The 26502-nt window shown below is 32.1% G+C and overlaps 1 protein-coding gene across 2 annotated transcripts in view; it reads right to left on the bottom strand.

The window, feature by feature from the left end:
* The window catches only part of LOC148626233 (tyrosine-protein kinase Fyn-like), a 54009-nt gene extending 35886 nt beyond the window's left edge, over positions 1–18123 (bottom strand). The window contains exons 1-2 of one of the 2 annotated variants that reach the window (XM_088570067.1): positions 17885–18123; positions 1173–1258 (exon numbers count right to left, since the gene is read on the bottom strand). In XM_088570067.1, coding sequence (XP_088426193.1) covers positions 1173–1258; positions 17885–17958 — 160 coding nt within the window. In that variant the 5' untranslated portion in view covers positions 17959–18123. Of the gene's footprint in view, positions 1–1172; positions 1259–8133; positions 8430–17884 lie in introns of those variants that run through there. The other variant, XM_088570068.1, reaches the window with a different exon arrangement.
* Between the last annotated feature and the right edge of the window lie 8379 nt (positions 18124–26502).

The following is a 26502-nucleotide window of genomic DNA, read 5'->3' as shown; positions in this document are numbered from 1 at the left end:
CGGAGTCGACAAGTACATATTTTTTATCACACAATTATGTACTAAATATCATTGTTAATACTATCATCTTCGACATAAGATGCGGAACAATGACGCAAATATTCAACTCCCCGAATTATAATCAAGCCATCTCGTATACAAATGTACAACTATAGGGAAACGCCAATATGTATCCCGTCCTTATCTTATCTTTGGCGGGATATATTGATGACTTTTTCGTTCCCATGTCCATATTAGAATCTGTTTATACTTAGCTGACATCCCTATAAACGACAATTTCCGTCCAATTTAAAACTAAATGTTGCCATCATTTTACGCTATAACTGCCGTTGAAAAGAGGACCTTTGTATCGAATTAAATTTGAATCAAATTTCTCTCTTTTTTAAATGTTTTGTGTCTAAATGGAGCGTTTCCGTTACAGATAAATTACTCCGATAAGTCGCAATTATTTTGATTTGAATTTGACATTTGTACTCATTTTTCACAGAGTATCTGCTTGCTCCAATTACCGTTTTATTTTGAACCTGAACAAAAAGGTAGGTTTTATCATGAATAATATCTTCAAATCAATTACTATATTAATTACATCAGCCAAAAAATCAAGATACCACATGAATGAATGAAAGAGATTATCATCATATCTTAAATACTAAATCCATCTCAACATATTACATAGCTGACAAGAACTGACAAACCCATAGATCTTACACTTTTTTTTTATTTATTTTCTACCACAAAATATAGTGTACACACACACCCGGCAGTTATCCTTCAAATGCAAGACTGAACTGCAATTGGAGTCTTGCTCATATAAATAACGGCAGCAAAACATCTTCCTGTCTTATTTTTCATAAAGGACCACATTAACTCCCTATCAGATATCAAGGCCACAGGAAGTTTCTCAAATTGCTTGGCTCATATTATCAAATTAATCGGGACCCTATTTGCATAGGATACAACAGCTAGATTATTAGCGAATCAAAATTAGGATATTTTAGGGAACGTTAATCTCCTGTAAGTTTCTGGCGATTGTGAAAATCAACAGAGAGATGTCAAAATAAAAAACCGAATATAACCTCCCCATCAACTCTTTCCTTTTACGAAAGCGGAATAAGATTGAAGTATCGGCATTTTACATATTTAGTAGTATATAAAGTAAAATAAAGACTTACCCGAACAACTGTGCGGTCGCCGCTTTTCCGCTCTGAAACTGTTCATGTTTCCAGGGATGGAAGAAAACTGCGAAAAGACCCGCATGCTGAAATGAAGTATAGATAATCAGAAAGTGCGTTTATACTCAAGAAGCCTGTACAACATCGGGAACAGAGGTGGATGATCACATTGATCATTGTTCACTAATCGATCACGGTTCGAATTAAAAAAAATATCGATCGAATTATTTTTCATAAATACCTTGAGTTTTGGACTTTTTTTTTAAATGGGATCATAAGTTGTTCAAAGATTTTGTATAAACTCATTTTTTTCTACATGCATATACACACAATCAAAAATTAAAGAAATATCTGCCTTATCAATCGTTAAGGTTCGGTGATCCATTATACCATGGCTAATATTGATTAATTATCGGTCAACCCACAGTCGTTTGTCACACTGTGTGACCGATGTGATCGTTTTGATCAAGCAGATAGACCGGAAGACGATAATAATGGTTTGATAGCCATTTCTTTTTTCGGGAAATTGGGGGACAGTTGTAATAAGTACAAATGCACCTACACGTGTACGTTTGATGACATCAGAACAATTTTCTAAGCCACCTACCAATACCAGCAAGGTATTTAATGATAGAGTGATATAGTTAACACTTAGCCAACTAAAACAGACACGGATTCGTCAGAAAAATAAACATGTACTCAATTTAATCAAAACTCTTCTACTAAAAATATATTTTCTATAAGATAATTCGTCTAGATTTCCTGCACAAAAATTCTTCTCCAGATTATTGGCGGCGTCAGTTCTTTTGTAGAGTTCCAATCTTGTTGTTGAAAAAACAAGTTCTTCAATTTTTTTAATGTTCTATCTTTTTATCTGTAATTGATTGATATTTGATCAGTGAGTCATTCTCTTTTTTAATAGTATGCCTTCAAAATCTTTGATCGCAAAGATATTGAAAAGTTACTTCATGTTGGAGTGATGAAATTCCTCTTGGTAAATCAGTGAGAGAGGTTGCAACATATGCTTTTTTAGCACCAATTTGCTTACTTAATTAGACGCAGAACATTATGATTAATACAAGAGCATTTTTGGGGAAAATTTATCGTTTTCTCATGGGCAACATTATCGAAAGAATATTTGTTCACTCAAGATGGGGGAATAAAAATCAGGGCCAAGATTTTTTTTTCTAAAAATCCCAATTCCCCTAGAAAATCAAATTGTTCGGTGTCTTTGTGATGTATTATGCATTAGAGTTATCTTTCTTCAAATACATAAATAGCTTGTATGATTGTGCTACTAAACACAACTCATTTGAGCTGACAAATCGCTATCAATGACTCGGTAAAGAAATAACAATTTTGAACCAGAAATTATTTCAAGTATATCAAAATGCATTTCATAACATTCACGGTTTGCACTTTTAAAGCATAATAACCTTGGTTGATTTCCTCTCTCTGAATCTTAACCAAGAGTAAACACCTCACCGGAAATGCTCAAATACAATAAGCTCAACTAAGACTAAACAAATGAAATCTGCATTTCTCAAAATAGATTCCGAAAATGAATTGCCAAGATTTTTCGTTTCCTTAATTTTGATTCTTAATTGGCTTTCAGTAATCATTAAGGGAGCTATGCTGAATTGAATTACAGCTTACTTTAAATTTTTAGATCCAAGAATCAATAAAGGATATCCACAATTCATGAAAATGTTGAGACTTCAAAATTAATTTCAGCATACAATTTACGAATATTAATGAAGCTTATTATCTTAATTAAGTGACAAGAAGTTGTTTGTGTTTCAAAAGAGTTTAATAGAACCTGACGTCTCTGTTGTTATTCTGAAGTTCAAATAATAATTAAAAACTCAAAACCATGCATTGAAAATCATTTTTTAAGACTTTTAAAAATACTACTAGCATTTGTTAGTACATCGCCAAAAGAAGTAGTGGGTGCCTTCAGTGATGAGTCTGCCCTTCAGTCAATGCAAAGTACTCGCTCTCTTATAATTTGATTTTTTCTTCTTCAAAATATGATCTGTTAAAATTTCGCCTTTTTTAATGTCTGTTTGGGGCCACTTTGAAGACAAAGAAGTATAGAAAATGAAACAATTTAAATAAAACAAGGATTAAAAACGGAAATGTAAGAATAAATGTCCTGAACATGACCTGAACTGAGCATGCTTTGTTTTAAAAGGAAGCAATCATATATAGGGCTTTTACAGGAAATCGATGACCGCTTAGCTGTATTTAACATTCATAAATGGAAGGTTGTCACATCCATCCCGCAAAATAGACAGTGCGTGAAGCACTACAGTTAATTGTAGTGTCAGATTCTGAATGCTTTGTCGTTTTCCTTGATGAAATAGCTTTTGTTGACCTCTGATTGGTAACCGAGGTATTGACGGTAGGTATTGAAAACATGTCTAATTCGAAGTGCATTTCTCAAGTTCTCTACTTTTGTTTAACGTGTAATTCGTTTAGTAGTGTAGGATAATATTTGCACGTTAAAAGGCAGTCATTGAATTAATAGAGATCGAAGTTGTTAACTTTTGGTCTGCTAGATATACACAAAGTGGCTTATAGCAAACAGACTATTCTCGATAATACGACGTAATGCTGTTTTGATTTCTACGAATCACGAGGAAACTGATATAGAAAGGTATATTGTTTTGAGAAAAAAAAAATAATTATCATGTATTTTTCCAGTTATTAATTTTTCAAGATCTGTTTTCGCTTTGTTGACCGACCAGCAGTACGATAAATGCGCAGTTCTTGAACAAACAATCTAGTCTTTTACTACACTGAAATTACATGAGTAAGCAGACACATTAATTCGTGTCTTTTGACTCAATTAAAATGAATCAGGCAAGGAAACAAAAAATGGCGGACGTTATATAGTGATATCAGACTACATATGTCCGTACTTTGTGTGTCTGTCCGTACCATGTTCGGGCTATCGTTGTTGTATTTTAATATTGGTTTTTGATACGATGTATTGTCCCAGAGTTTATGACCTTTGACATTGAACTTTGACCTTGAAATCAGCTTTTTGCGTCTCTTGTCTTTTTTATGTAACAAATCGCGACATGGTTGTAATTTTTCACGTAAGCCTTTTGATACTTTATATGTGGGTAGATAACCTCAAGACGATAGGTCTTGTACCAGGATTGACGATTTTGAGCTTGATGTCAAACGTTGTGTTTCTTGTTTTTTAAAATGAAACAATCATGTACGAACTGTATTTTTTCATTTCAAGATAGGGTTTTGATATATGACATCGCGTTTTATGGTTGGTGACCCTTGACCTTGAATTTGATCTTGAAGGTAATTTTTTGTGTCTATTTTTATGTAATAAATCACACCAAGTCAGTAATATTGTTGTCTTTTGTAAATGATTATGAAATTTAGCATGTGTGTAACCAATATACGACAGGACCCGCATGCAGGATGGATTCAACAAGGTAAAAGGATGTACAAAGCAGTCTTAAGTTAAGGGGCAATTCGAGTCAGATAACAATTAGTGTACTTCGAAATATATAGTTAGCAAAAGTTAGAAAAATGAAGTAGTATGTCGGCACGTTAAATTTGTGTCTCTCAATTATAATGCATAGAGATATTCTACCGAATCCTCAATCTACATTCCTGGTGTAGTTTATATTTTCTATTTTATCACTATGGAAACAAAAACATAAACAAGATATAATTCTATTCTATGTGCACAAATTATGCCTGCATGGTACAGCATAGTTGTATTACGTATTCATACTTGTGTTCAGATGAATTGCGTAACAGCTTTTCATCTGATATTGTTTGCATTGAAAAATAACTTTATTGTTTACATGCAACTCCCGGGGAGTTTTCCTATTACCAGTTCAATTTCCAATCCCCTTGTACTTCCCTTATTTGATAATATCTTTTACATGTAATCTACAATGATTTTCAAAGAAAAACACGCTCTTGGCATAAAAAAACAGCAATAAAGCATTAACTTGTCGTAACGAAATCAGAATCCTTAATTAATTCTTTGTATAGTTTGAAAGAAATTCCTTGGGGATATCATACGTAAAATTATACAGATTATGAGAAATTATTAGTTTTCAACATAAAGAATCGTAGTTACTAATGACTCCCTTGAAAGAAAGCAGAATTGATTTTCTGGCAAATTTGGATGTTTTTGCTTGGTGATTTGAAAATGCTCCAAACATTTGTTGAGTTCGTTATCATTCGTCACTAAATAGTAATTGTTGGTAGCAGCTGTCTCAGTAATGGAGAGGATGCCAATCCATTATTTAATTCATTATTTCTATCTTTCAATAAACATCTGACATGAATAGATTACCCCGTGTCATGATGCTGCAGTATGTGTAGTGTTATGCATCATGCTTTTTTTTATTATACTGTATTCTAATGTGATATAGCGATGTTCGTTGATTCAAAATACAATTCAAATGATAAAAATTAACACGACCAAACTAGCGGTAAGAAGATTAAATATTGTTTGTATTCTTGTTAAAGAAAGAACAAATTGAGCTTTTTTTCCAAAGAATTCACGAGTTCTCGAATCAGGTGCTAAAAAGGGTATGGTTAAAGTTCCACAAGAGCTGTAAATGTCATTGACTTTTAATTACGTAAAACACGAAATTTTAAAAATGGGAAAATCTTAAAGCATTAAACACTGCTTTTCGCTTTTTCGGTTAGTTTGAGAATGTATCTGTAGAAGTGATAAAGTCAAATGGAAAGTCCATAAACAAATGGCGATGTCAAGGCAAAACAAAAAAACATTAACAGAAATAACCCCCCCTCCCAAAATAAAATAAAAAACAAAAAAAAAACAATAAAAACAAAAAACAAAAAAACAAAAAACAAAACAAAAACGGGAAGTTACAAACATGCGGCTTTGCACTATTACATTGCATTTGTTTGTCTGCAGGCTGCACTCAGAGGTCTTAAATTATCTTCACAGAGTTTGAAATCAAAGTACTTTTAATTAACAAGAGTGCATCTTATCATTGTAAAACTAAAACGTGCAGACATTTTACACTTGGCAATCTTTCATTTGTATCAACTCACATATTAGTATTTGATTAAATCGAATCGAGGTGTCAATTGATTTTGAAATATGTGGAGAAATAAAATGTTTAGCCTCACTCCTTTTGGCACTCTTCTCATTTTTTTTAATATTATACCAGTATGTGTGCAGTGGTGGTGCCACGGAGAGGAATCTGGGGTTCGGAATCCCCCTTTTGTTGGATTTTTTTCTCTTTTTTTCGCGCAGCATTTGGTAAAAAATGTGCAAATAATAAAAATCCATGGATCCATCCCTGTGTATGTAACCTATATTGAATGGTAATTAAAATTAAAAGTTAATGCAAATTGATTTTGTGGCGCAGCATGTGTTGCAGTTATGTAATTATTGAAAAGGCGCATGGATATCAATTTGAGTTAAAGTCCTAGTCTGAAGGGTTCATGGGAATTTCTTGATATTATTACATATTTCACCCTTTTTTTCAATTATATAGCGATATCTATGTAATCAACATTGAATAAGTTATAATGCAAATTGATTTTGTGACGTAGCATGCGTTGCAAATTATGTAATATTGAAAGGGTACACCAATTTCAGCGAAAAATCCCAGTTTAAAGGGTTCATGGGAATTTCTTGGTATTATGACAATCATATGAATTACAATAAAAACTTGTTATACATTGATAGGGCTTTGTCATGTTTGGCATATTGGCTTGTTTATTACATAACACATTCAAGATACGCATATATCATAAATTTAGACTATCACGTGGGGTATAAACCGTCGACTTATAACGCTCCGCGGGCCGGTGGACCTTGCGGTGATATAGGAGTCTCGGGTTGATACCGCATGTGATACAGATTTTGACATGTAATATTCAGATTATATATTTGTTATTGAATCCGTTGTTTAATTAATATTCCCAGCAACTGCACTGTAATCACTATTTAGTATTAAAAAAAAAATAAAAATTAAATGCATAAGTTCATACAATTCAATGTGTTTTTACTTATCTCAAGGAAATAACTTAAAACTGCTATATATCCCCAAAGTCTACATGTATTTGGTTAAGAATTTCACAAAATGCATTTATAAACCACTGGTTGGAGCATAGTTAATTTAAGCGTATTTTACATACTAATTGATAATTTAAACAATTACAGGAAATCACTGGAGTGGGCCCCTTACGGCAGTCAGCGCCCCTTTAGGAATTTCTGGGTCTGCATGCCACTATTAATTCCCATGTAATGATCATCTTTCTCAATATATAAGTAACTGAGAAAGTTTTAATTGAGTTTAGACAACAAAATCTAGTACGTTAACCGTTTCCAATATCCTATCATAGTGAAAGTTTATTCATAATAAAAATTGACTTCACATAAGCAGATCTAAAGAGGGGTCGAACAGTTTGGTTGGTTATAAGTAAAATTGAAAATTATTGGATTGCCTCCACCTTTTTCCAGTCGTTGGCCCCCTTTCGGAATTTCTGGACCCACCATTGCTTAAGTACCACACCTATAATATACTCTCAAATCCAAATCTTTTTATTTAATTCTTTATCAACCTTCGCTAGTAGTCAATTTATTATTGATTTGACCTAATTAATACGCATGATTAGGTAAAGCTTGAACGAGTAACGCGAAAATGACACAAATATGGTGCCTAAAGATGAAAAAAAACAAACAAAAAATGGAACTGAAAAAAAAACAAAAAACAAACTAGTAGGTTTATAAAAAAAGTACATAAGACTTGTGTACAACAAACATTCAGTAATCTAGAAATTAAATAAAAATACATTTAAAGCTAGCAATCGCGTTCTACTGTTTCCGGACTGCACTAGAAACCAGTGAAAAGTATTTCCGGAAAAGTAAAGACGCGTGAAGTTTAGTTATAATGAACATGCATCTTGTAACTTTATATTTGCACATACTTACTGAAAATTACAGTTTTCATGCAGCGCTTCGAAATTTGAAAATCATTTGCACTTAATCCAAATTCATTTTTGGCTATGTACCTCAGATGTAGTACACAACTGTTTCGGTTCGTCTGTAGTAAATTGCACAATTATTTGGTTATTTCGACAAACATCAGAATTGTTTGGTATGAATTAAAGAATGTTATCTGTTGGTACAGGTCCAAAAATAGACTCAAACACTTTACACTCGTAAGACTTAGTTTACCTTTTTTTCAATTGCGAAATTTCACTCTGATGCAACTGATGAAATCATTTTAAACAAAAACAAATCAACTCATCAAAGTTATCTAATGCACATTTCATTCCTATGAATATACACCTCTATTATCAATGTTTTATGTCGTTTTGTGGTGCAGTTGCTTTATATCTCGATAAGCCCTAGGAATTCCTTGATGCTACCAACTGCTTTTTTACGAGTATTCACCAATTATTACTATATGGCCAATATAAAGAAAAAATATAAAGCTCCTGTTTCTAATTAATTCTGCTTATTGGCTCCTGTAGTTTACAAATGAAGGGCGCATTTACTGAAAAAGCATTTGCTAGATATCGGATGGGGAATGTTCAATATAGAATACAGCTTTCTATTCTCGAGTAAATAGGATTTGTTCAATGGGAACTTACGCTATTTGCATCTAACACGATTTTATTAATTGCATTTTCTATTCTGTAGATATCCTTTATTACTATGTGACGTCCAAAACTTGCGGTAAGAAACGATGTGTGTCATAGTCATCTCGTCTACAAAATACAAATGCAAATCATTTCTAGGATAATGGGTGATTTCTTCCGTCTCCATAGAGAATGGTCCAGGCGCCATGGAATCTCGTTAATGTAATCTATGATCTGCTTTCTTTGATGTCATCACTTAATCTCGGAAATGGGATAATGGTATATATGCAATTCCCCCGCCAAATTTCAATACATATTACAGCTTTATTTAAAAAAAGATCACGTATTAATTGTCTGAATTCAAACTATTTACCAGCGAAAGCAACCATAATAACACGCAGCGAGTTCCCACAGTTATTAGACGAGTTTGTCGCCATGTGGGCCCAAATCTGTTCACTTGTTAGATTATAGTCCTTTCTTGATTACTCAAAAGTTAATTTTGTACAATTGAACCTCATTAGATCCCATTCAATAAGACAAAAGAAGGGTTCATAAGCCAAATCACTTAAATTTTAAATAAATCAAAGGAATATTTTAAATCAAATGGATTTCATCATCAAGTAGTAAGTAAAAAACAATTATTTATTTTATTGCGGACAAAATCAAGTGTACATTTCAAGTTTGTTTTTTTTTTTTACTGAAACACAGCTGTCTTTGGAGTGGTAGCTGAAACGGTTGAAACAGTACACTTTGTTGTCATCTGCATTTGTTTTAGTTGACTACAACTTTCAATTGCCAAGTTCTGTAGAGTTAACCTATCGCGTCCATTGTTCTCCATATCTGTGAAGACTGTCGTCCGGGGATGATTTAGAAAACACAGTAACAATGGTTGATAATTGATTTTACTTTTCGTTACATTGATATAGAACAACTATCAGAGAGTGCTTTCTTGTATTGTGGAAACCACCGATCTATAGTTCATTCATAGTGAGGACAATTGATACTTAAATACTCGTATCATTAGTGATATAGTCTGAATAATTCATACAAGTAAAGATTACCAATCAGGCTTTTTATTACCAAATTATTTGCTTGGTTTAAGTACAAAAATACTAATTAGACTGTATTCATGTTTTTATGTATGAATAGTTAGTTAAAGGTTTTTTTTTCGTATGAGGAAAAGTTCGTTGTATATGTACATCTTTGTTCCTTTATTAACCGTCTCGGTGGTCTCATGCTCATCCCGACTGCCGGAGATCGTGGGTTCTATCCACCCCTGAATCACACTAAAACGTTAATTACAAATGATATAGTAAATGCTTCGCCGCCAAGCAAGCGATGTATAGGAGATATAGTGACAACCGACAGGCTCGGAAGTCAGAGTAATGTATCCAATTTGGGAGACATGCCTAGTTACTTGCACTTGCAGGCTGCTGCTTCGATGAGCAATAACTAAATTGTCAAAATATAGGAGAGTGCTTTACCGTATTCAACCGTTTCTAGTGCTTCTTATGTAAATCAAATTTCATTCTTACCATTTCAGTAAATGAAACCCAACATTTATTTCTAGAAAATGTTAGTAATCGGGTGACACATTTTGGAAACAAAATTAGCTTGTGCCTCCAATTGCCTAGCCGGGACTTCCATTGGCATTCCCTTAAATGCAGCCTATAAAAGTTCACTTGATAACTACAAGGTCAATTTCCACTTAACATACTTGTTCTCAAATTAATTAAGAAGCTCTTAAGACAAGTTCGCTAGATAGTTCCAGCACAGTTGAAGAAGACTTCCTTGAACTTTACAGATACTGATTGAGCACATAGACATTGAGAGTACATAGTTTTGATAACCTATTCAATTTTTCAGACGATATTGTCTCTGTAAATGACACTTAATCGCATCGGTTTTTCTTACAAGAAAAGTTCTTTTGAATTCTTAAATAACCAATTACTACACAGCAGATGAAATGGGGAAATCGAATTTATTTTGATATTCAATAAGAGGCAGTTAATAAAAAATGTCTATTTCAATGACAATTTCAGAAACAACAAATAAAACCCGGCTAGGCATGAAATAAAAAAAAAATATAAAAATCAAAAACAAACAAACAAACACAGCTCGATCTCTATCAAATATCTTGGCATAGGCAAGAAGCACTTGTAAGTCATAATGAGATATTCACAGAGGTCAATATAAAGTCCGGGGTTCAACGTATACGGGAAAGGAAAACAAACTACGATACTTTGAAAAAGTAACCAAGGGAAATTAAAAAAAAATATATATTTTCCAAGGATAGAATAGACTGTAGGAAAAACACACACACACACACACACACACACACACACACAGAGAGAGATTAAAACAAGTACTATCTTTACAAAAAAGATAGCCGACACAGTAAAATTTTACCTCTAAGTCTCTACATTTCTTTCAAGAATAAAACATGGCACGCAATTTCAAATTTTCAATACAGTTTTTTTGTACGCCAGTAAGTTATCAGTATTTGGCCAATCGGGAAACAGAATTGTAATCAGGTGACTTGCGTTTCCATAGAGGAGCGTCCTTAAGGTCAAAGGATAAAAAACGAAACTATATCGACTACGTCGAAAAAAAAAAACAATAAAAAACAATAAAAAAAAATGTACAAAGGAAATTTGACCTGTTAACGGATCATATCAAGGACTTAAATACGTCAATTTAAAGGATGTTGATTCTACAGCTCACAAGGATGTTACCAACGATTTCTGAAATAGAAGATGTACAATTCCTTCGTCCCTTTGTTCAATAGACGTATTCGGTATGTTCTCTACACTGGCGGAGTAATACGTAGTGAATTAGGAAGCGATTATAGGAGTACGAAGGAGATTGCGGTAGATGCATGAGATGCAAGAACCTCTATTTCGGAGCTCGTGTTACGAAATGATAGAACATACGGAAACATTTATTCATAGTTCACGTTCTCACTTCATTTGAGAGGGAGTTAAATCGTTATTCATCTTCGCAAAATGATGTTTTAATCAGAACATCAGTGTAGGCAAGAATTTTAGATATTTAGGAATGATGCTGATGATATCTTAGAAACATAAGCATACTTTGTATGAGTATATATTTTTAATGTTAGATATATTGAAAAAAGTTGATATAATCACATATTACGTATTATTGCAGGTGAATCATATATATAACTATTTTCATGAAAAACACATTTAAAGATTTTGGTTCTTCTGCGGAGTTATTATATTTGAAAATAGTTTTATGGAAAAATCGACTTTTTCCATTCGTTACCAATAAAATAGTAATTTTGATATCATGATATGTAATTTGTGTTTATTAGTTCTCGGCGAAGGAAAACAATCAAGGAAAAACCAGAACAATTGACTCGATGTTAAAAAAAGATGAAAAGGCGGATACAAAATCACGAAAACGGATATTAAGTATTAGTCTTTGTAAGAATCACGCTAATTCTGTAATGTGTTATATACCCCAAAAAGGCTACACATTTTTATTTTTGTTATTAAGTTGCTTTGTAGGTCTATATGATGAAATGTATAATCACCCATTTCAATCTGTCTGCTCTTAGGAGATAATTCACATTGAAAATCCAATGGTTACTACTGTATTTCAGTGTCATTTATAGAGTTATCTCCCATAATTTGAATTCTGCAGTACATTCTATATAACTTATATCCCATATGAATACGGGTTATATGAAAATACGCATGTTATTTTCTGTTTACTTTTAAAAGATTTTAAACAAAATATCGAAGTAGGCTTTCCAACAATGTATCACATTTTGCATGATTCTTGGCCGGAGTACTACTTAAATCAATTAATAGTATTAAACATCTAACATAAAAAAAATGAATGGGCAATTCCGGGCATTTGCAATGTGCACGTGATCATTCTCCATTTTTTCTAGAAATATATGTCATGTTCACTAGTTCATGTATATTGAAATAGAATAATCTCTTGCAACCTGAGTATAATCACAAAGTTATATAATCACACATATGATTATTTGATTTTAGAAGTAACACTCTTCCTGCTTGCATAAAAATGATGTCTATCATCTCAAAGACCAAATTTTGTTATATGACCATGACGTCAATGCTCGCGGTGCACATTATATAACCAAAGTACACAATATCGCAAAATCAAAAAATCGTTGAAACAACATTTTCGTACAATTTATTTTGCGATTGTATGTATTAATTAATGAAGTCCTGCCTATTTGTAAATAACATTCTCATACACACACACACAAACATTCATAAGTCATTCAAGAAACTTGCTGCATGTCTCTGGGTATTAATATTTTGAAAATGTATAAGCCTATATGGCTAACTATTCTCTATCCATCTGCTATACTGCAAATAGACAGAGAATTAAAATTTGATAGAAAAGATATTAATTCAAAAGAATTTATATATCACAGAAAGACTTGTAGCTAGTCTGATCAACTAACTATTTAGAATATGTGACTATATAAACACCATATCAAATCGTATACAAATATACAATTTACTATTTTTGTTTTCAAACTTTGTATATCTTTATGAGCAGAAATTTGATTAATTCCAATCTTGTTTCTGATGATCTCGGCTTCACAACTGAACTGTATATTAAAATCCTATATCATATCATTTTGACGCCCGTCACATTGACAGATGAAACTCGATGCATGGTCCTTATTACAATAGGGAATTCCGAATAATTACAGAAAAGCTTTTTTTAGCCGTGCAGTCCGTAATTCTGTTTTATTTCATTCAAAATGAGACCAACATTGCGACCGGAGAGAACCGAAATACAAAATATTTATGTTCACCATCATGTTAAAGAGTTTTCTGTATCAGCTAGAGCTCATGATGATACTAAAAAGCTCGTGAAGTCGTACAAAACCACGAAATCGAAATTTCATTCTCAAATATACAAAATAGAAATAATATGTAGTATACACTATATCTATTGATTAATGTAACCTATTCAGCAATAATACACAGCAACATTATCATTTGTTGGTCTTATTACTCCAACAACTCCTTTTTTTTAAAAAGCGAACTATTTAAAGATTGTGAAGTTCTGCTGGCGATACGAGAATCATGTTACCGGAAGCGTTGTTGTCGGATACCCAATATGCACGTGTAATGGCATCAGATGAGCTAATGTAGTTAAGAATGATTACAGAAGTGAATATTCTCTTACACAGCATATTAAATTAAACTGTACACAAAATAATTTAAAAAAGTCTCTGTAAAAGGGCGGAAGAAACATAAATTGTGAGTCCTACGTCTGCACTTAGTCTTATTGAATGAAATATTCCAATAGGAAACAGACTGGTGGAATTTGTATCACGAGAAGTGTACAACTGCCAAAAACAAATATTGTTGGAACGTAAAAATAATTGCAAAACACATTTTTGACAGGAAAAATGGGTATATATGATTATGATATTACAAAAACATAAAATATTTTTAGTTTCTACTTGACGTAAGGTTAAGATACAGGATGCATATGTTTCTCCTTTCTCATAATGTATTATGCAAGAATTAATGAACAGAGAAACAGGAGATAGTATAAAACTACACCTGGCTCAAGAACTTTTGTTATCGTTAAAACACCGCGGATGGTAGTAAAGTATGGAAACAAAAAAAAGCCACTTTTTAAGGAAACATATTTATTTAATGTTAATTACTATACAGCGATATGAATTGATGCAAAACATGGTGAATGAATTCGAAATACGTATTGCTTTTATATGCAACACTTTGCCTGACCATTATCAATGAGAATGTGGTCCTTCTCGGCTACCGTAGTCGATTGGGTACGTTTTACAATCTTATTATAAACCATAGTACAGAGTATAGTTAATAGTAATTATTTCAGTGGTTCTGGTTCCTATTGCTCTAATTTGATTAGAAAATGATACGACTGAGATTATATGTATATGAAACGTTTATACGTTAAATAGAGGTTGAGTGTTTCACGTTAAATGTGGAATAAATTTAAAACAATACGACTTAAATGTGAAAAAATAAACTTCTTTTTTATTGTTGTATATACAAACATACACTGTAATTAATATACAACTTGACTTATTGACTGCACAAAAATCATTTTCGCAAGTTTCTTAACTGTCAGAAATTTGAATATGAAACAGAAATAACAAATGAAACAGTTAAGTGTACATTCAAACACTTAGAAAATGTATAAAAAGATAAATTGAAAAAAGTAATCATTTTATCAGCAGAAGTGATGTGCGTGGATACTAGACTTTAAAGATGAGTTCAAACGTCAAGGCCAACATCATGGCTAAATTGTATTCGTCATTTCATTTTTAACACAAGACACAAGTGAATCGGTATTAAAGACCAACAACAGCAAGTTAAGAGTTGTAACCCGGACAAGATATGCTGTAAGCGGAAGAAGACAAATGAAAAACATGAATAAAAAAAACCCATAATTTCTTGAAAGAAGAATCATTAGAAACTTATCCATGTACTTAATGTTTGTTATGATAATGTCTAGTGTTTAAGCATATTTGAATTAGTGTAGCTATTTCATACATTATCTCAAGAATAAAGATTATAAGTACTTATCATATTTACTTATATTATTGCGAAAAGTAACAAGTACTCCGTCTATACATGATAAGATGAAAGTTTTTGGCGCCGCTGTCCTTAATGTATTGAACAAATTGCAATGATATCTCAAAATTTTAACGGAAAGTAAAATTTAAAAAAAACACTGAATAGATATTGATGTTGAAATGCAATTATCAAAGATATGCATCCTGCAGTTTATATAAAGGAGGAAAAATTCGTGACAATACAAATTTGTATGTTCTCATGTTTTATATCAGTAAATTTTGTGGTTGAAATCATGCCTATATTCCTTCTCTCTTTCCAGGCTGACATTAGAACTGATCTTAACCAAAGGAACGAATATTGTTTAGCGAGATCCTTTGATCTCATATTCCGCTATAAAAATGACACATTGTCTATAAATTATCCTAGTTTCGGGGAATTTATGCATTGTATCTACCGCCAAAGAACTTGAAATAAAGGACACCACAGACACCATAAAGTCAGCCTCATATTTTGACTTACTCTGAGAGATTGATGGAAAAGGAAAATTCACAATTCTTACAGTTAGGCTTCTGAAACAGGCTTTTTTGCTATAAGATTTAAGTCATCAAAACAAAGGTTTTATGGTTGTCATCTAGAACTCGAGGATCGTTATGGTGTATCCATTTGCACCATGAGAATCGATTTGCTCACTGTTTCATAGTTTTCGTTTCAGTTGATGTCTACCCTGGAGGTGACATTTTATGGGAGACTCGGCTGGTGTTTCTATCAGAGGACGCTTACTCTACCGGTGCACCTGGTCCAAGCTCCCAGTCGTTTTAGTGGAGTTCGGGTTGGTTATTTACTTTTGTTTCTTTGAATGTGTTATTTTTGTTATTTCATGTTCTTCGTTGTATGTTTACTTTCCTTGTCTATTTTTTCTTTTGATAACTATCCAAATTTTGGTTCCCTTGATTACTATCTCCCGAACTGGTATGATTTTTAAAACAAATCTTACTAGTAACTATTTCTTAGCTGATATGTTTCAATCCTAATGTACTCAAATATCTATTTTCATAATTATATAGTAAAAAACGTTCTGTTAAGTTCGAGTTATAGTGAATGATGTCTCGTCGATGTGCATAAGTGCCAGTCTTTGTAAGAATCATGCAGTCGGAGAAACAGTTTCTGAGGAGCTGATGTTAAAATATAACATTTTAAATACAAAAAAAAAAAAAAAAAAAAAAAAAAAAAACACGTCAAAATGGGCAAAAACCACAAATTAACACGGCGATTTGACCACAGATAGATCTCTTTTTTTCACGAAGAGTATCATAGGATAATATACGGACCCAGTTGTACATTTTATTATGAAGCCTTTGACGTGTGTTTGAATTTTTTCGTGTGCTTCCATTTGTTATTTGTTACTATTTGTTTCAGTATATGTTTTAGGTAGCAACCATTTGTTTTCTTAATTGGGGGTAGGGTCTAGGATATTTTTCCCCGTATAATTTCTGACCAGACTATTTTATTTATTACTACATCCCATCTTGGATTTTTTCATGTCAGATTCCGATTTATATTCTTCAACTTGCATTCCGCCTTTTTATTTTACCCAATTGTTCATCCTGGATTTCTAACTATACTTTTTATTTCAAATTTGACCCTAACCCACCTCCAAAAAGACCAATGGCTGCACCCTTGCATGTAATATTTGAGTAAAAAATCTCCTAAGGCAAAATCTTATTGAAAAAATGGGAGTGCATTTAACGAGCTTGGCACATTCTTTTAGATTGAATCTAACTTTAATTAACATAACATGAAGAAATCTTCAATCGACCTCTCCTGCCTATAGTATTAATTCAATTAACTTTGCGGTAATAGACATATGTCGAAGAAAAGATAAAAATACCTCGATGAAATCTTTAAAGACTGTTACAACGCTATCGTTTACATACCATGACTGTCATGTATTTGTGTTAAGGATAATAGACAAATGTTAATGTTAATGCTAATGCTAACACTTCTTTAAATGACTGTATTAAACAAAAATGAAAATGTAAATAATGCAAAATATTGCTACATTTCCAACTTTTTGACTGGATACACATAACGTGAAATTTATTATAGTGAAGATGGCAAATTCCGAGATAAAGTTGTTATAGTCAATTTTGTAAACGTTCCGTTTTTTTTAAGTGCAACCTTTACAAATGATTCCAAATACAGTAAACAGTAAAATATTGTTGTGCAAATGACACCGAATACAAAATGGTGTAGATTTATCATGAAACTAAAACAAAATAAAACAAAAAAAAAAAACAAATGGCTAACAAAAAAGTTTAAAAACTAGAACACCTAACCCCGAAAACTAATAAACAAACATAAAGACATAAAATAAACAAACAAAACAAAAAGCAAATCTGGAATCAAAAAGAACAATGCATCGATCATTTAACAATTTGAAATTCTTAAATTCTTTTAAAAATTGTGCACAATTTTACGATATATACTTGGGGTATACCGAACAGTACTCACCCGTTGTCTGTATCGTCTGGGATGTCTTTGAAAGAAGGGCAAGTGACTGACGTCACCAAATCTGATCTAATCATGATTCACAAGATAAGGAAAAAATATCACATTCAATTTAACTCAAGTCTAAAAAGAGAATAAATCGTCACCACGTAATTCCAACAAGTTGTAGAATATTGATAAGAAAACTGTTGGTCCATAGAACTTGATGCACAATCATTCGGTCTCTGTTATTGGTAAATTAATTGATTGAATACACATTTTGTATCGCCGCTGTCCGCATCATTGGATTCCGCTTAAGAGCTATTATTCCTTTTGTATAGTCCCGAGAGCAGCCATTTCTGATAATTAATAACGATATTCATTGTTATTAATACCACGTTATGACACTAAGGTGAAATGATGCATAGGTTTGCAGATATAAAGGCGTAAAAAATGACAAAGTGGCTGAGTGGATGTGTATTTTATTCTGAATTCAGCTAATTGAGATAACGAGGAAATGTCAGACTTGAGAGAGTATGCGACATACATCAAAGGATAGACATAAACACTTTTATTGAATTATGACTTCTGCAATGTAGGAAATATAGTATTGAATTAACCTGTGTACAACGACGTTCTTCATTTCCCGCCCAATTAAATGCCTGGTGAAGTTATGGTGGCAATATCCGTCTGCTCCCTTGAAGATAGTTATGAACATTTTCTAAAGTACAAATAGTTAAAACAAATTTAAAATGTTGATTTCAAAATTGACCGATTTTGATTTACTGCTTGATCATGATTACATTGAAAGCGCAGTATTGGTTCATGATATAATGCAAAAATAAAACCTTATTTATCGGCGTACTATTAGATGAAAATTGCAGTATGGTTCGTGCTTAGGATCAATCTCCTAGTAAATAAGTTCATTGTTATGTTTCACACGACCCCTGTATTACATTTGAAAATAATTGAACATATGAAAACCTATAAAAGCTCGTATTGCATGGGAAAATAATATTTTGACTCTAATTACTACAAATTGACGTCGGAGTGTCAAAATACAAAACACTGTTGGTTTCATTTTCAATTTGAAATAGTTGTCTTTCGTTGTCAAAACTCTATTAATCGCATACAAAACGGATTTTAAGAGATAATGCATTTGGACTACATACGTTCAAAAATCGTCAACCGAAGACTTTAGAACCAGACAAACCCTATATTTTTAGTCTGATATGATGAATGAATGATTAATTGCTGTTAAATTTTAATCTTTAATACCTATGGTCAAGGCATTAAGTTTATCCAGTTTACAAAGTAGTCTACCAGAGAAACACTTAACGCACAAACCAAATTTCTTCTGCAATAGCTTACCGCCTAACCAAAGAAGGGCTCCATTCCTCTTATGTCCAGTAATTTTCTATAAAATTTACAAACACATTCAAGCGAAAGGGAGTGGATTCATTTTTGGATCAACCTGTGAATAGTGGAGAAGAAATTGATTGAGATGAAAATATTTGTCTTCTTGTGGTACGTGGCTTTAGCAGGCTTACATTTCTGGATCCATCACTGACTATCCACAATATGGATTAAACCTTGTAACATAAGTAGAAATACTGAAAACGTAATTGTGGGGTAAATGTACACTAGTTGCAAAAAAATATATGAATTTTTACGATATTGCATATTTTGAATTGTTGTTCATAACGAGACAATATTTTAGGTACGAAAATTTAAACAACAACACAATTCAATTCAGATAACACACGCTTGCCAGGAACTTAATTAGTAGGCCCTTTTTTGCCCAAAAAGGTCATTTTCTATCTTTCGATTTTTTTTTAAAGCAAATGAGATTAAGTATGCAGAACTTGAGTTGAATAAAAGTCTATCATTAGTAGTCCAAATATGGAACCGACATACAATATCAAGAATGCTTTAAAGGGTGCGTGTCTACAAGGGGTATGAGTCAAGCGACGGAAACTTGTTGAAATATGAATTCAACAGGAAACCCTTAAACAAACTTGTAAACGATCTCTACTCCCAGTGAACCAATTATTAAACCCGCATATCCATTCAAATTCTCCATTTAATCTGAATAACTACACGAGATTAGCTAATGTGGAAGTAACATGCTTCAGACATCCAATATCGAATGCATATGGCATATAATCAATTGTTTTATACATTTGTGTCTAAGATATAGGCAATGTCTGTTCACTCGATGGTGACATGTGTTTGCTTTAACATAGCAGAAAGAGGGTAGAATACAATGTTATCTTTAAGTCTTGTTCTCAAACTGCTATCACTCTTATGTTTTGTACCACAGAGTAATTTTCGATATAACTACCAGGTAAATTGGCCAAATTTAATGCTAAGGGTGAGTGAAAAGCTCACATAGGTAAAAAAATCTGTTTGTGAAATTTAGTTGCTTTCTTTGCGTTGTGACAATTTCTTTTAATATGTCTTTTTTAAAATTTATTGAAAGTTTCATAAAATTTGACGCATACTTTGAAATACTCACATCATGATGAAACGCAAAAGTTTGAATATTGATTTAACAGACGTTTTGTTAACCTTGGTTAATTTTCATGCAGAGAGACATATATGCATACTCGGTGGTTTAAAACAGAAACAGAATAGAACATAAAACAAACAAACACCAAAAACAAACGAGAGAGAGAGAGAGAGAGAGAGAGAGAGAGAGAGAGCATGAAAGGGATGTGGAAATATGAACAAGAACTACAAGTATATATCATCTTTATTTTGCAATATTCAACGCCCTCCTTTCAGTGTAAATATATAACGAAGGGTTCATTTAGTTTGCATGTAACATTTGGCAACACTAAAAAAGACTATGTATAATCTGAATCGCCCTGCCTATTTCTTTCTTGTTGTACTAGTTAAATTTCTCGTTATCAGAAATGTTAGAAACGAAATTATGTAATAAAATCCAGCTCTGTTGTATGAAAAATACATGATATCGAGAATGGATAAAATGAAACCGACATTATCCAGACTATTCACTAATTGAAAAGATGGCATAATTTCTATTTGAATTGGCAGATTCTGATAGATTTTTTTTGTTAAAACATAATTTAATGAAAAATAAGTTCTTTGTGTTCCGGGCATTGCTACAGAATTGGATAATCGATCTTCAACTTTACATATAAAGTATCTAAAAGCGTCTTTGTTTCTTATAGATTGCTTGAAGACAAAATTTGAAATAAATATGAATTATAGATCGTTGTAATTGTCGATAATTTCACAATAAAACGGTAATGTTTCAAAATAATTGTATCGTAAGATTTTTGTTTATGTTAAATGCACATGCTTTGGATAATCAATGATTGATGCAAAAAACAAAAAAAAACAAAAAAAATCCAACAAATGATGGCATAGGTATAGAAATATTACTATGTTCGCTCTGGTTTGTGATACTTAATCAATGTTGAGTCCAATAAACAAAAATTGAAATCTAGGCAAATGCCATGTATGACAAATAAATGGAAGTTTCAGTAGCTTCAATCTACCACTACACACAAGCAAAACTTATTCCGAATGACTTTCACCAAAATAATAACTTGTCGACTCTTGCACGGACTTGGTATCACACGCATTTTAAGTGCATTAATATTTTTCATGTAAAATTCATGTAAAGTTAGTATTCATGTGAAGGTAATGTAAACATTTCACGTTAATTTCATAAAAAAATGATGTACATCACCTAGATTTAACATCAAGTGCTTTTCACAATTACAGGTATTTTATGTTAAATTCATGATTAGATTAAAAGCTTAATTCACGTGAACTTCACAGGATCAAAATTTGCTTATGTAAGGTAGTAATTCCATTTGAAGCCCAAACCAGGTAAACGTCACGGGAACAATATCGCATATGTAAGTTCATAATCACATTGAAAGTTCAATTCACGAGGAATTCACGGGAACAATATTCGACTATATTTTAATTAATTATATCAAATGGCATTTTTGGGAATAATATCAACTTTTCCATTAGGTAACTAGTATATATTCAAAGTAATTTCAGACCACAACTTTTTTACAACGATTTGCCCCTCTCAAATGTTTTAGTCTTAGCTTTATCGTTCCTTTAATTACAGAAATTAAACATGTGAAAGGTCCAATGTATGTAGAAAACTATCATATGTAAAAAATATATCAAGGTTAAAATGTGTAAAAAAGACAAAGGTCATTAATATCAACTTCGATTAGGGCATGTATTTATGGTTCCAATTATTCAAGAAGAGTTAACAATGTCGTTACACCGATCAAATCCACAATATACCATTTAAAGGGCTTGCACGTTCGGTGGTAAAAACCAGTTTGTTTTTTAATTAGAGAGGTGATGATTCATGCTTGTCAAAAACCAACAAAGTCACTTTTATTTCTTTTCAGAACAACTTAGACCACATAACAATCTTAGAAAAAGACATTCGGTTGTTACACTATCGGGATAAAAATCATATAAATTATGTATGAAATTTGGCACTTTGCCAGAGTTATCGTTCTTGATTTGGTTTGATTTAATTCTTTCAAGTCGGAGATGGATGTATGTTTTTCTCAAACTGATCTAAAACAGAAAGAAATATCCTTATATAACAATATGACATATGTAGACCGACAAAGCATCGTTTGGTGGGTGGATATTTGACTCCATAATATGTATGAATTCTCTTTACTATAGGCGAGGCAGCGTCTGAATTACATGTCAACAGATACTTAATGATATGCAATCGACGTTTTATTAAAGTCTTTACATAAATTTTATCTGTTTTACTATGCACGTATTGAAGTATTGAACAACATAACTGTTACTAGTGTTAAATCAAGACTAGTAGTACATTTTCCACAGGACCTGTTGTTTTACGCTCGTATACGAGATGTTTTATCGAAAACTGGTAACAGTATATTCAGTGATTAATCGTCAAAGCACAGCTCAAGACATGCACAAACTATAATGCAGCTCCAGTTTCGTAGCGTTATTAACTCCTTCACTACTTCTTGCATGACAGACCATTATCTTCTCGAAAGAGTGGTATGTATGTTTGTGTGTGATTTTAAGTTTACTTAGATGTTTTTGCACAAGCGCAAATAGTTATTTTTTTTCAGCAGTGGCCGGAGTCTTTTGAAAACTACATTATTATGTGATGGGGGATATATTTTCTGAGCAAAAAATGTTTGTTTTTTTTTTTAATTTGGAATAGCTTTATTTTATTCAAAAATATCCCAGACCTCTTTCTCGTTAGTGAAATTATGGAAGTGCCTTATGGAAGAGTGCAACTTTTACGGGGTTTGAGACAGGCAACCAGTCTATATCCGTAGAGAAATCTGTATGACATATTGTTCATTAGTACAAATTGATTCATTTCAATGCACTTTCGTTAGCTGTATACACGACTAGGGCTTTAGTGTATAATTTACTTAATTATCATCTACAGATTACCAGCCAAAAGGGAAAATGGAGTACATACATAATATAGAAATTGTAGTTTTGAGAAAAAAAATATCACGACTATGTATGCTACAATTTGATTCATTCTCCTCTACATAGACATATCAGCTATTATCAAATATTTATACCTACCCCATACTCAGCAATGAACCCTGCTTACCCTGCTTTTTATGTAAGTCTCCACCAGAAAAAAATGTTTGCAGATTAAGAAAAAAAATGTGGCCATTGCTTTGTTTTTTTCTACAACAGTATTCTTTTTTATTGTTTTATTGAATGTTTTAAAATGACTCAGTCTTGTGTTTGACTCAATGCATTTACTCAGACTTCGTCTATTGAAATATGCATGATAATCGTAATAATACAATAAAGGTATAATTGAGATATGAATAAGAATGTTTTTATCAATTACAATCACGAGAATCATGAGAATTGTACCTGCTTCCAAAGCATATTAAGATATATCTATTCATTCATTCTTAATATTAAAAGAAGGTGTAAGGCATATAAGAGTCTTGCTTGTAATCAATATCAAAAGATATTTGATGTTTTTATTTCCAAACCAAATAGAACAGAACAAAAACAATTATTTTATCATTTGCAGCAATTTGCATTGTTATTTCTATAACAAGTCTTTGTTAAAGAGGTTTATCGTTTTGGCGAATCATTCAAAGAAGCAATTATTAGAAGCGAAGCAATCATACTGCGAATAGATATTTTATTGGGAAAATGCTAAAAGCAACTTGAGGGATAATCGCGTTGAAATATGGAAGAGTAATCAAGGGAACAAAGATTCTAGCGGAAATCAAAAGAATGTAACCTAGAGAAAAAGACCAGATATGGAAAACTGACAGACAAAATAACCAAAATAATACATACAAAGTAACGAAGATACTCGGACTCGACTAAAAACTGGCTACTCTGAAAAATCTAGTACACATTGCATAGTGGTCTCTTTGGTGTCATCATGCTTTGCCTACTTTTAATTACAGGTATAATTAAACATGAGGGGTTATGTTGTTTTAACAATTAAAGTTTGTTTCTGAAATGTACCAGTATTTTACCTGTAAAGAATTATATAATTCTTTTTTAATTAAGTAAATTATGCACATTTTAACAATAAATCTTTCACAAACTGTAAACATTATGCTTAATTTTAACAAAAAAATGTAAAACGTATACAATTTTGACAAAATACTTTACAAATTTGCTAAAATATGTATGATTTTGGAGAAATATTTACCACAGCATTTGTGACTCCCGTAGTGGTATTAATTCAATGTGGATCCAGAAAAATTCGAAGGATCTTTTGGAGACCCTCAAATCAAGACTATTATCCGAATATAATAGCATTAAAACCTATGATTTCTCAACACTGTATACTTCTATTCCTCATACTCAGTTAAAATCCCGACTCAAAAACATAATACATCGTTTTTTCTCCAAAAAAGATGGTACACCTCGATATGATTTTATAGTTCTTGGTAGAGATTCCTCATACTTTTTAAAAAAATAATTCCAAATCATCTTCAAAATACATGTATACAGAAGATGTTTTCAAAATGCTGGAAATTTTGATCGACAACATATTTGTCCAATGCAAGACGCGCTTTTCAACAGTCAGTATTCCAATGGGAACAAATGTGACCTCTACTTGCTGACCTATTCCTACACTCTTATGAGGCTGACTTTATAGCTTATCTGATCCGAAAGAAAGAACTTCGTTAGGCTAGATCCTTTAACTTCAGTTCCAGCTATAAACAATCCTAGTTTCGGGGTTCTGATGCATCACATCTTCCCCAAAGAACTTGAGGTAAAGGTTACTACAGACACTGTGAAGTCAGTCTCATATCTTGATCTACACTTAGAGATCCATGATAAAGGTAAACTACTGACCAAACTTTACGACAGACGTGATGACATTTCATTCAGAATTATCAACTTTCCTTTCATCTGTGGCAACATGCCTTCAGCACCTGCGTATGGAGTTTTCATATCACAACTCATACGTTATGCCATTTGCTTTTGTTACTTTGTATGTATTATTTTACATGTAGTTACATGATTTCTTTGTTGTGTATATCTGATTTCTTATTTGGTCTTTATTCCTTTTGAACAACTTTGAACAACTTTATTCAGAAAAACACTCAGCCGTAGTTCATGCTACGGAACAGGAGCGAATATATATATACAGTTTACAATGGAAACGAAATGAGTAGACAACAGACAATATTTTTAAATACACAAAAAACAAAATACACTAATTCATTGTCACACAAATGTATTGAAATTCAAAAGTACATTTAGCCTTATCATCACCGGAAATTATATCACGTGGTTTGTTCCTGGATTACTTTCTTTTGATTTCCGCTAGAACCTTGGTTCCTTTGATTACTCTTTAACATGTTTAACAAAATATGCTTAATTTGGAATAAAACTTATACAAATGTGACAAAAAACTTACAAATTTGCTAAAGTTTGTATAATTTTAGTGAAATATCTTTAACATATTTAACAAAATATGCTTAATTTTAAATAAGACTTGTACAATTTTGCCGAAATACCCTATGATTTTGGTGAAATATCTTTAACATGTTTAATTTGATATGCTTAATTTCAAATTTTGAAAGAAACTACACAGTGAACCACAGAAACATACAAATATGATACCTATATATTTGGAACGGACTATACAATCTTATGGTCAGTAAACCCTTTGTCTTTTTGTTTATTTTACTGATTGATAATTGGTGTAATTACGTAACAGTCTTTCTAAAAAGCAGACAGGAGGTGATTCATGCATGTTAAAAACCCACCAAATTCATTTTTATTTCCTATTCAGATATAGCTATAGACTACATAACCAGTCTTCGTTTTTCATTTGGGAATTGCACTTTTGAGATAAAATTTATATAGAATGTACATGAAATTAGCTCTTTGCAAGAGTTATCGTTCTTGATTTGGTTGATTTTTAGTGTGAGACTGAAGTATAATTTTCTCAAAATAAAAATATAGCACATGTAGACTAAAAAAGCACCGCTTGTTCTGTGGGTTTTTCTACACCATGAATCACATTACTATTGGCAGTGCCTGAATTTTATATGAATTGGTACTTAAATATGGGCAAACCAGGATTAAACCGTTTCTTTAAACAAAATACATTTACCTCTATTTTT

The sequence above is a fragment of the Perna viridis genome, chromosome 2, assembly GCF_037379345.1.
Source record: "Perna viridis isolate PV_CMFRI_1.1 ecotype Kerala chromosome 2, ASM3737934v1, whole genome shotgun sequence".
Lineage (NCBI taxonomy): Eukaryota > Metazoa > Mollusca > Bivalvia > Mytilida > Mytilidae > Perna > Perna viridis.
The sequence above is the reverse complement of the archived record's forward strand: the minus strand, read 5'-3'. Positions and strand labels throughout refer to the sequence as shown.